General features: G+C 37.6%; 1 protein-coding gene across 1 annotated transcript; it reads right to left on the minus strand.

Annotated features, from left to right (window-relative positions):
- Positions 1 to 8,557: 8,557 nt before the first annotated feature.
- LOC107796973 (F-box protein At5g07610-like) lies at positions 8,558 to 9,775 on the minus strand. Its single transcript, XM_016619801.1, has one exon. It carries the CDS (start codon positions 9,773 to 9,775, stop codon positions 8,558 to 8,560), a length of 1,218 nt encoding a protein of 405 aa, XP_016475287.1.
- Positions 9,776 to 12,433: the final 2,658 nt, after the last annotated feature.

Here is a 12,433-nt window from a genome sequence, read left to right on the forward strand (position 1 = left end):
GAAGGCACACTGTATTTTGACTTAAGGATGCTTCATGGAATTGTGGTACTTGCCTGGTTGATCGACTGTCGGTATTCAGATTCTGCTATGAGGCACGGAAAACTTATAGAAGTATTCCTCGAGGGATGATCGTATTGGAGATATGTGTTAGACATTCGGGCGGTGGAGTTGGGATTAGATATGGTGATTCGTGTGTTCAATGGATTTAAAGACCGGGAGTTCTCAGGAGCAGATCGATTCATGGTTATGGACTATGAAAATGTGACCAAACCTAGCTAGATAATGGTAAGCGTTATGGTTAGGTCATTGTGGACTTTCGGAGGGTTAATTATCTATTTGTGGATGACCGAGTAGATTTGGAGCCCATTGGTAGGCCCAATGAGGATGTGTATTCTACACCAGGTCGAATTTGTTGACTCAGAACTATCTGTGTTGAGGGGTGTGGCATTCAATTAAGAGTTGAGCTAGTTCGTGTTCTGATATGTTCTATGAGTTACTCTTCTATAGAGGTTGTGGTTTGTTGGTTATATGCACACATGGTGTGGTTCTATTTGGGCCTTATAGCAGAATTTGAGCGTGATGGGAATTAGGGTGTTGAATGATTGATTGTGCATTGGTTATGTTCTTTCCGGACTGTAGTATTGTGATATTTTCTTCTCCGTGGTTATAGTCATGCACCATGGGTACTTGATGTCGAATTGCGCGCGATTGTTGATTCTGAGCATGGTGCCTTGAGGTATTTCATATGGACCCGTTGTGAATGGGATCACGTATTGCAACTGGACTATGATACGACAAGATCCTTTGTGTTAGACTCGTGTGTTTTGCTTCTATTATGTGTGATGGATACTTATCATTGCATTGTGGGTGGTACTTGTTGAGCTTGCGGGATGGTTCTCTCATTTGAGTCATTTTCCATTTTTGGGTGCATTTTAATTGTTGCTTATTGGTACACGGATTGCACAGGTTGTGATTCTAAGTATAATTAGTGTGGCATGTCAATGGAATAGTTCTGCTTGATGAGGTAAGGTCATTGGACCTATGATGGATACTATCGGATTTGATCACGGTATGTTTGGAAGAATAATATTGGAAGTCGGCTTAGGACTTGGCTTTGGTTCCTGTCGGACGAGACAGAGCTCCATGACTTATTGATCTGATGAGTGGTTAAGAGTTTCTGCATGTTTCTTTCATCATTGGCAGTGTACAAAGGTTCAGAATAAGATTTTAATTGATATGAGGTTTGTTACCGGTATCGAGTTGGTTATCGAGCAGCTATTGTGGTCGAAAGTTATTGCTATGAGTATTTGAGTTATGTGGTATATCATGTGATTGTTTCTTGGGTTATGGTTATGGCTTGATGCATCTTGCTCAGACTTATACAATGTGTAGATGCGAGATTCGGGTCTTATAGGAAATTTTGAATGTTGGAAATTGGGTTCCAAGGTTTATGGGCTAAGGTTAAATTAAGAATCTTCAGTTTGGTTGTGTTGCCGGGATTATATGAATTAGGGTGATGTGGGATCACCCCCAGGTATGTGCATGGTAAGGTTACACGGCGGTTTGATGGCTTTGGAACGACTCTCGGCACGTTCGAGGACGAACATATGTTTAAGTGGGGAAGGATGTAACGACCCGGTCGGTCGTTTTGAGCAGTTGCAGTTTGCTTGGTAGTTTGAGGGTATGAGTAGCTCCGTATGATGTATTATGACTTGTGTGAATCGTCGGTTTTGGTTTTCAGGTTAGTTGCAATCGATTTGGAAGAATGAATTTCATGATTGATTCTTTAATATTGGAAGAGTTGACCAAGTTTGACTTTTTTAGTGTTTGACCTCGGATTGGATTTTTGATAGTTCCGTTAGGTCCGGATGGTGATTTTAGACTCGGGTATACGCCCGGATTTGCATTTGAATATTTCTAGAAGGCTTCAGCGCTAATTGGCGAAAGTTGAAAATTTGAAGGTTTGGAAAGTTTGACCAAGAGTTGACTTTGAGGATATCGGATTCAGATTGTGGTTCCGGAAATTGGAATAGCTTCATTTTTTTCATTTGAGACTTGTGTGCAAAATTTGGGCTCATTCCGGATGGGTTTAATATGTTTCGGCACGAGTTTTGGAAGTTGAGAGATTCAAAGTTCATTGCATTTAATTCAAGGTGCGATTCGTTATTTCAATGTTGTTATGCGTGATTTGAGGACTTGAATAAGTCCATGTTATGATATGGGACTTGTTGGGATGTTCGGACATGGTCCTGAGGGGCTCGGGCATGTTTTGGATCGAATTCGGGTCATTTTCCTTCATTTGGGCATTGTTGGTTCTGCTGAGCATCTAGTTTCCTTAGTCGCCCCCACGTAGGGTTAATCGCAATCGCGTAGAGTTGTTTGGTGGCTGGGGAGAAGTTGTTCATCGCGTTCGCGAGTCCTTAGACGCGTTCGTGTAGGTTGTTGCAGAGTGAGTATCGCGTTTGCGCAAGTGTGCACGCGTTCGTGTAGTGATTTGGGTTGCGCTACTCTGAGGCTGGTTTCTTCTTCGCGTTAGCACTGATTGTGTTGCGATCGCATAGTTCATATGCATATGGTCATCGCGTTCGCATGGATAGTTACATGATGGCGTAGGTTAATTGTTGGGAGGCAGTGATGGTTATTCTCGCGTTAGCGAAGGTTGATCCGTGATCGCAGAGGGTAATTCTGGGCAGTGCATTTTTATTCTTCGCAATTGCGATGGTATTTCCACGATCGTGATTCATTAATTCTCCTTGTGATTATAAAGCACTCTATTTTGGAGGTTTCAGCCATTTTAGCATATTTGGAGCTATGGAGCTCGGATTGAGGAGATTTTCGAAGAGATTTTCACCATATGGATTGGAGTAGGTGTTTTCTACTTGGTTTTAATTTTATTTCATGAATCTATCTCCGTTGGTATTTGATTAAGGATTTCAAGAGAGAAATTGGGGGTTTTTTGTCTAAAGTTTTCTAGGGTGCATTTTCGTGTTTTAAACATCGATTCGGAGTCGGATTTGAGTGAAACTAGTATGGTTGGACTCGTAATTGAATGGGTTGTCAGATTGTGCATTTCGTCGGGTTCCAAGGTGCGAGCCGGGTTTGACTTTTTGGTTGACTTTGGGGTTTTGATTAGAGATTCGACCTTTATCATTTGAAGTTGTTTCCTTTAGCAATATTTGATGTTCTTGAGTTGCTTTTGGTTAGTTTTGAGCCATTCAGAGGTTGGTAGGCACGGGATGCATTTTGGAGCATCGTTTTGGTTGCTCGGTGTTAGATTTAGCTTGTTCGAGGTAAGTAACACTTCTAAATTTGGTGCTGAGGGTATGAAATCCCGAATTATCTGTTACGTGATTGATGTTGAGGTGACGTGCATGCTAGGTGATCGGCGTGTGAATGTGCACCGTGTGAATTGTGATTTAGTCGATTCTATGGAACGGTGTAGCTACCTTATGTGAACAGTTTTACTCTACTCTATGTGTTAGAGAACCTGAGCTGTAATTTATGCAAGAAATCATGTTTAGGCTATATGTTGGTACTATTGGGACCCGCAATGGTCGTTCTTTATTGTTGAGTTATTTGCTTAGTTGCAGTTATGTACTCAGTCACATTAATCATTAGATATCATATCTCAATATCTGTTATCGTATATTGTCACATCTCGTATCATTGATTAGGGATGCTTAGCACGAGTGTTGTGAACCCGAGAGACTAGATAGATTGATGACTAGGTGAGGCCGAGGGCCTGTTGTGAGTGATATTTATGGATCGGGCTGCACGCCGCAGCAGGCTTTATTGATTCATGATAGGATTTGGCTTATTATAGCGTTTGGACTGGATCGGGCCCTCCGGAGTCTGCACATCCACCGTAGGCGCAGTTGATATTTATTTTTGGGCTGGATCTTCCCTAGATTCATTTGCATTTGGATGGATCTGCCCTGGATCTATTTATGTTTGGGTTGGATCTGCCTTGTACAGTACTGAGTGACTGAGAGTGCTGAGTATTTAGTAGGATGAGTGAGAATACGAGATAGTCAGATTTAGTACTCTGAGAGTGTGAGTACATGAGTCATAACTGAGGTGCATTACATGTGACATGCGTACTTGAGATACAGGCATAGAGATGCATTTCCTCATGCTACCCGATTTTGGTGACATTCATGATTTTACTTGCATATTGACATGTAGGTGTAGAGATGTACTTTCCTCATGCTATCTAAAAATAAAACATCTTAATTATTGTTGAAATATTTTTAGGGGAAAATTACAGTTTTCAGATTTATTCATAACTCTGGTGATTTGGTGAAAGAACTGAGTTTTACTGACATCTTTGAAAAACATGCTTATTTTCCCGTAACTGTGAACGAGTTGAGCATCGTACCTCTGAATTATTTCTTGTACCATTTTTATCATGTTATTATGAACTATTGTTGGCTATTAGTGTTGGACTTCGACCCTTGTTCTAGCTCGTCACTACTTTCAACCTAAGGTTAGGTTTGTTACTTATTGAGTATATGGGGTCGGTTGTACTCATACAACACTTCTGCATCTTGCGTGCAGATGTTGGATGCTGATGTTGCTGCGTACGGCGGGAGCTGGATCTGAAGATGAACCTACGTTCTAGTTATGGCTATCACTTGTCCTTAGTACCATTAGATTCGAATTATGTTCATTTACATTTCAAACATATGTTGTAATTATTTCAGTTCAGTCTTGTAACGAAATCTAAATCTTAGAAGCTCGTGATTTGTACTACCAGTCCTTGAGAAATTCTTTGTATAAAAGCAGTTGTATTATTATTTTTTCTCTTAATAAATCTCATTAAGTTGGATAGTTGTTAATTGGCTTACCTAGCGGGTTGTATTAGGTGTCATCATGGCTAGTTAGATTTTGGGTCGCGACACAGACGGCAAAGGATATCAACGGCGCCGCCGGAGGAGGAGTGATGCGAGAATGAAATGTGGAAAGCCATTGTTGTTCTTCAGGAGTAGTACAGGCCGCTTGTGGAGGAGTACCCGACCATTATATTTAGTTGGAGTTTAATTAAATAGGGAGTTTCAATTGTTACACTTTAGTCCTCTTAAGTTTATAGTTTATGTTTTATAGTATTTGCATTGAGTCTTAATTTCTGTACGATGGGCACTTTTGACCCTCGATAGTACTGTCAGCTGAGGAAGGGTACGACCTTATCTCTTAGTAGTGATCCTAGGGGAATATTTCTCTATATATTTGTAATTCCCTGCATTTTGGCTGAATCATCTATGAAAGTATCTTAGTTTAAACCCTAGAATAGCTTTTAACTTAGCTTTTTATCTCTATTTCCTCCGCCTCTTGTTACTGTTTTATTGCCTTTGGCATCAAGGAAAAGGAGGAGGGATGTTTGTAAAAGTAATGACCGATGAGCAAATGGAAGTCCTTCGTTCTTCCCTAACCTCCTTCTCTAGCGAATCACTCCCATTTCCAGCCCCGTTCTCCTTTTTCTCCAACTAAACCCATCACTGAATCAGTCCCCCTCCCCCCAAATTCGTCAATTTTAGTAAAGTTTTCATCTAATTTTAATACTCCATCATCTAATATGAAGGTGACGGATTGTATGTGGGAGAAGCAAAAGGACGAAAAAGAAAAAAAATAAAAAAAAATTAAAATAAAGTGAAAAGTAGTATATTTTAATTTTGGAAAAGAAAAGATACGCTTAGATTATGCTCTCATGCGTTACCGTGAAGTGCAGAATATTCTCCATGCCACATAAGCATAAAAGGGGGTAATAATATCACTTCAAACATGTATAAGGGGATTATAGGACCTCACAAAGATAAAGGGTGCATCTGGCAATGGTTAAACCTCAATGGGATAATTATGTGTTAGCCCTATTTCAATCTATAAAGAATTTTGTATCTTTCTCTCAAATATTCGAATTTCAAATTGAAATGAAAAAGTAGCAGCAAATGGAAATAAGTTGTCCGGAGCAAGATCTGAATCTACCTAAGAATTTTGTCTTTCTGCCAAATATTCCAACATCAAAGGGAATAAAATGGAAATAACAAATGAAACTTGTAGGGATCCGAATTTGAATCTACAAAAGATTCATTGTCTTTCTCCCAAACACTCCAATATCAAATTGAAATGAGAAATACAACAACAACAACAACAATAACAACAACAACAAAAAATTTAATGTATTCCCAACAGGTGAGATTTGGGGAAGATAGTTTGTACGCAGACCAAATTAAAATGAGAAATAGTTCAAAAAATAGAAATAACAAATGTAATTTGTCGGGATCAGGATTTGAATCCGGAGAAGAATTTTGTGTCTTTCTCCCAAACAGTGTTTTAAAAGGCGTATTCGGGGCGAACCCTAGAGCGAGGCGCACCAAAAACACCGTAAGGCGAGTGTGGGACGAAAGTCTCAAGAGGCGTATGCCCAGGCATTCGGGGCATACGTTCTGGCATTTGAGGCGCATTTTTTTAGTGAGGCGTAAGCCCCAGAGACTTTTTTAAATTAAAACAAAATTTGTTGATTAAGTCATTCATATAATACCCAAATTCTCAAAAGTCAGCTTGGTAATTACTCAAAAGTTTTATATGAACTGAAATATATTAAATTTAAAATTCAAGACCTTTTTTATTGATTGAAGCCCTAATTTATGGTCTTTCCCAATTCTTTATCTTATCCGCTAGTCAGCTAATATCTCCTAAAAGCAACGAAAATTTAATTTTTTTTACAAATACAAAGAGAACTACATTCTCCTTTATAGCAACAAGTTCAAAGTTTAAATTGCAGGTTAGTCATCCTTTTTGTTCCTGCATGTAGAAAACTTTATTCTTTTCGACTCAAGTTACCCGTGCTTCTAAGTAGCGTATAAAGATTGTTTTGACTAGTTTTTTATGGGGATGGAGCGCGCGCGCGCACACACAAGCATATATATATATATATATATATATATATATATATATATATATATATATATATATATATATATATATATATATATATACACACATGTGCCTCGAGACTTACGCCTCGATGAGGCATATGTAAAATCCCTCGCTTTACGTCCACGCCTTTTAAAACTCTACCCCCAAATACCCCAAATATCCCAATATCAATTTGATGAAAAATGCTTGGGCGGAGGGGGGAGGATTTGGAAAGAGAAAGTGACAATTGCCTGGAGCAGCATGTGGTAGATGAAATCTAGATCACTCCCCAACCATCATTTATCACCCCTTTTTAAAAAAAAAAGTAACCATCTCATTCATGCTGAAGCATAGGGTCTGCGTAATAGGGTAAATACCGAATTACCATATTGAAATAGTAAATTTTATGGTATGTATTTTGATATTTGGTATAATATTTGGTTTTAAGTTTTAAAATAATTTGGTATTTGATATTTAAAAAAATAATATCGAAATACTGATACCGTACCGAAATATATACTAAATCCACATTCCGGATATTATTGATTAGGCTACTTAGGCCAATCTTTTCCTTAAGGTTGCAGCAAATTTCTTAATGTTCCAAGATAATTCATTTATTTGTTAAAAGGAGATGAATCCTTGAGAATATAGAATCTATGGCAAGCTTGGAAATCTTTTTCTCCATTGAACAAGGGCATTGTGGTCAACATTTTTGTCAATATGTTTGGTCGATTCGATAGGTGTACGAGACAGACCTAACGACCATGTTCCTCTACATCACACTGCCTGTGTGACTTGAATAGAATATTTTACCGCTGAACAAGTCAAAGCCAATTCAACTTAATGGTTTCTGCATTTGTGAATAGAAGCTGTATTACCAGATTATATACAGTAGGGTGGATCCCCTGCCAGAAAACGTGAGATCCTACTAAGTCAAAAGTGCTTTTTGGCCAAAATTAAGAGTACATTTCGACATAAGAATTTTTTTATTTTTTTTCGAAATCTGGTCATTCCTTTTAGTGGTTTCTTTAATGGAGATGTAGGCAAGGGAACAGGATCATTCTTCTTTCCCTCTTAAGCCAAAGAAAAAGAAGAAAATTTTCCTCAATATTCTATTCCCCCTTTAATTTATTTCTCTTCTTTATCGCCTGCTTTCTGTTTGGATCACCAGTGACATCATGAAACTTGTGTGGAAATAGATTCATAGTACTCAACAAGTGTAAGAATGCAACCAAAGAAAATAACTCTCAGAATATGCAGCAAGCAAATCATAAATCATATACATCATCCACCTTGAAATTGACAATGTACACCAAGTCATTAACACTTCAACTACATCAGCAGGGAACTAGTAGTTTATCAAACATAGGTACTTTACAAATGAAGAGAGCAACCACAGCTTTCAAATTATGTTCTTCGCGAAAGAAAACTTAAGACTGCAACAGATACTATTCTCTGATGTGCCGTGCGATGAGGCCATTAAGCAGAAAAAACCCAAGATTTATTTGCAGCAAATAGACCACAAACATCATATGCAGGCGTCTTCAGTGATTAGTGACCACATCATTTGGCATACATGAATGAGGTCCATCTATCACCAGCTCCTTTCTTTAAGTAAACGTATATACAAGAAGCCATAGCAGTATCAGACACAAGCCATTGTCTCAACATATTGGTGGGTGTCATACCATTCAAACACCGAAACATCTTCCCACATGACCGAAATCTTCGCTGTCCCTAAATCAGCAACCTCCTTGATAGTCATACGACGAGCATCATATTCAATAATAACTTCTGGCATGCTTACCAAAAATCTTGATGTCTGTTCCTTGTCATCGACAATAACAGATACAATATTGCACGTTCGACGATTCACATCTAGTAAATCAAGTTCTTCACTCAACATCAGTGGATATGCAATATGCAGAGCACTAAGATCAACACGATACTTCACAAACCACTGACGATAATCACTCCCCAACTCGAGAACTTCAAAATTCATTGAACTAAAATTTTGTACCTCAATAAGATGCAAATGTCCACCAGACTGCCCAAAATACCTTATATTCCTTTTCAACAAGCCATTAAGAATTACAGTGCTAGGCATAGTTTTAAAGCACAAAGAATCCAAATCGAACCTTATAAACAACCCACCTTCACTAACCCAATGCATACAGCCATTCAAGAACACACCCTGAGCTAAAAAGTATTGCTTTATATCCAATATCTCCTTAGAATCTTTCCAAATTCCAGATTGTGATGAATATACATAAAATTCATAAATCCCATTTGATTTCATCACACAAACAATTCTATAACTATCAGAAACCATAGGATCAAAAGCCATATTCATTACCATAATCTCACAAGGCTTTGTATCTGGAAGTGGAATCAACCTATGCTGATTTGTACTGGGATTATAAACATAGCATACTTGATTTTCAGCACCCAAGTTGAAGTTAATACAGAACAATCCATTACAAGAATGTAAAGATTGAAGCTTTGAAGTTGTACACGTGGCAAGATTCTTGAATGCTAAAGGAATCATATTCATTTGTGTTTTAGGCATGCCATTGAAAGGGATGAACTCCAAATGGTCATTTCCATAAACCCACCAGCAGAAAAAGAGTCCATCAACTTTTCCGGAACTGTGTTTTCTCTGGCACTGAAGTCGTCGGAAACTTTGGCTTGAAATAAGGGAAAACCAGTATTTACAGACGGTTTGGGATCGCAAAAGGGATTTTGGGGGTAACCGGAGGAGAATCTCTGTCAAAAGATCAGCATTTCCGGTGATTTCGGTGCCTGATGCCGGAAAATCTACCGACCGATCACCGGAGATTCCATTTAAGGAAGTTTCCGACATTCTCCCGCCAGACCCGGCCTTAGGGAATGTGTTCTTGGTACGGTTTTCGGGTGAATCGTATAAATAGAAGGCGGAATTAGAGATTTTACGTATTTAGTCCGTGTGTTTTTAGCTATTTTAGTTGTGGTCCTGCTGTTTTGTTTTTAGCCAAGGTAGATATTTTCACCAACAATTTGAGCAAAGGTGTCAATAGCATTCTTTACCATCCAACTTAGAGAGTAATTTTCCTAAGATTCTTCCTTTGACAAAGTAATAGAAAACTTAGCTAAGTTATGTGTTAGTTTATCTACACTTTCAAGAATATAAACAAAGTAGACATGATCAAACAAAGTCGATAGCTATATTCACAAGTCACTTCTATAAAATTTTGCGTCTCATAAAATCTTCACCTTCTTTCAATCATTTGTAATTGCACGTTCAAGAGTCATTCTTATAACAAGCGCTTCAGCAATCATGACTTTTTCTACAAACTGGATTGAAGATCCATAAGCATGAAGCGGTTTCCAAGGCTATCCCAAACCACAATACCAATACTCACTTGTCTAGCGTCCACATGTAAACCTGCATCATTAAATAATAATATATCATCTTGCAGATTTGTTAATTGAGCCATACATCAATTCTCATTTTGAGAAAAATGTAGATGAGCAAGTAACTAAAATCTCTTTATAGTTATGATAATTAAATAGAGACCTATAAACGATATCATTTAGTTCAAACATATCTTGATTAAAATACAAAGCATTCCTAGCTTTTCAGATTTGCCACATAATATTAACACTTAAATTTATTAATTCTATCATCTCACGATATTGTCTAGCATCTGCAACCATCTTATACCAAACCAAACCAAACTGAAAAATTATTAATATTTTCTAAATTAGGCCAGTTTATAAGACTTAGTTTTCACACAAGTTGAGAATGAGTATATCTAAATGTCATATGCTCAACATCCTCACCTTCAGTACCGCATATCTTACATATTCTCTCTACTTGATATTCTTTTAGCAAGATTTTATAACTTACAGGAAAGAAATTAAGAATATATTTCTTTAGAAAATGTTTAAGTTTATTTTTGTTGGCCTCAGCGGTATAGATTTTGATGATTGACAAAGGAACGCATGCAAGAACCAGATCCATGGACACTATACATAGGGTACGGTCAGAATCAAGCAAAAGGCATGCACGTGTAAGGGATAAGTATAGGTGGTTATTTCTGATAATCCCTAAACGAAAAGATTGCATATTTGATAAGGAGCAGGACTCCTTACTTAAAGAGAACTATATCCAAGATAAGGAAAGAGTTAGAGGTTAAAGTTAACTAAAACTCTTCCACCCAAGGAAGAGTAAAGTATTAGACTTCTAGTTACTCCTTATTCTACTAACTCTATAAATATCAGTGTTATTCTCTTTTACATGTGACACATATGTACTGAAGTAAAAGCATAATTGAGAGAAAAATAGCAAGGCATTTTGTGAGCAATTCCTGTGAGATTCAAGAGTACGATCCTGAAACTATATGAACCAGATTGAAGAATCAATTTCATAAAGAGTTTTATGTATCTGTCTTTATTTCTAGTTTAAAGTGTAGTAGACGTTTTGAATTGTACCTTTCAGCTCTCTTTAGAAGCAAATTATACTAAGTACTCGAGTTGCATTATTCAAGTTAGAGTTAACTTTCAGTATTCGCAAAAGTCTGTGGCGTGTTGCTACAAGGATTAGAGTTTAATCCTTAGGTTTGCAACAGATTTGTAAACTTTGTTGTTTGGGTCGGAGTTATAGTGAAGTGTTTGAGAAAATCGTACTGGGAAGTAGGTCGTGATTTTTTCACCTTTTGAGCTGGGTATTTTCGACGTAAAAATACTTGTGTTCTTTACTGCATTACTTATTCCGCAAAGGAACACATAAAAGAACCAGGTCCTTCTATAATCTAGTGCACGCAAAAATTAGACACCACACAAATCATCCCCATCCCCCTCTTGTGTGGTATTAAAGTACAAAATATCAATTGGCATCAGAGCAGGTTATCCTTGAAGAGGCTAACACCTTAGGAAAAGATCAAGATGAGTGTACTACCTGAAAACTGTAAAGAGCAATCCACTACTAGGCCACCACTATCCAATGCTCATTGCTATTCTTGGTGGAAGGAAAGAATATGAGATCACTCGCAGATAACTGATGGATGCTTCAAATGTAGTAAACAGTACCACATGATCAAGAACTGTCCTATGTGGGAAGTCGAATGAAAAAATGAGAGATCTGAAAGAAGGAACAAGTTCATGAAAAGAAGAACTACAATAAAGGGCCATCTAAAGCAATTATTGCTACTTAGGAAGATAATTTAAATGAGTACACTGATGATGGTGATGCTAAACGAGCTCTCATGGCAATTGGAGAATGTAAAGATGAACCTGATGAAGAATCTAAGATAAGTTTTCTGAACCTAAAGGATAAAAATTCCTTTCTAAAGAAAGACTATTAGAACGGTTGCTAATTATAGTTGATGAATCTAAGAATATAAGTTCTGAAAAAGAACAGTTTTCAAAAGAGTGTAACTTTTTAAAAGCAGAATGCAAAAACTTGGAAATAAAAGCTTGTAAAACTGAAAAGGAAAATACTGCTTTGAAGAACCACGTTCATGTACTTGATACAAGCATT

This window comes from Nicotiana tabacum, chromosome 9 (genome assembly GCF_000715075.1).
Source record: "Nicotiana tabacum cultivar K326 chromosome 9, ASM71507v2, whole genome shotgun sequence".
NCBI classification, from domain to species: Eukaryota; Viridiplantae; Streptophyta; class Magnoliopsida; order Solanales; family Solanaceae; genus Nicotiana; species Nicotiana tabacum.

Coding starts and splice junctions, on each gene's coding strand:
- LOC107796973 (XM_016619801.1), bottom strand. CDS start 9,775: ATGTCGGAAACTTCCTTAAATGGAATCTCCGGTGATCGGTCGGTAGAT.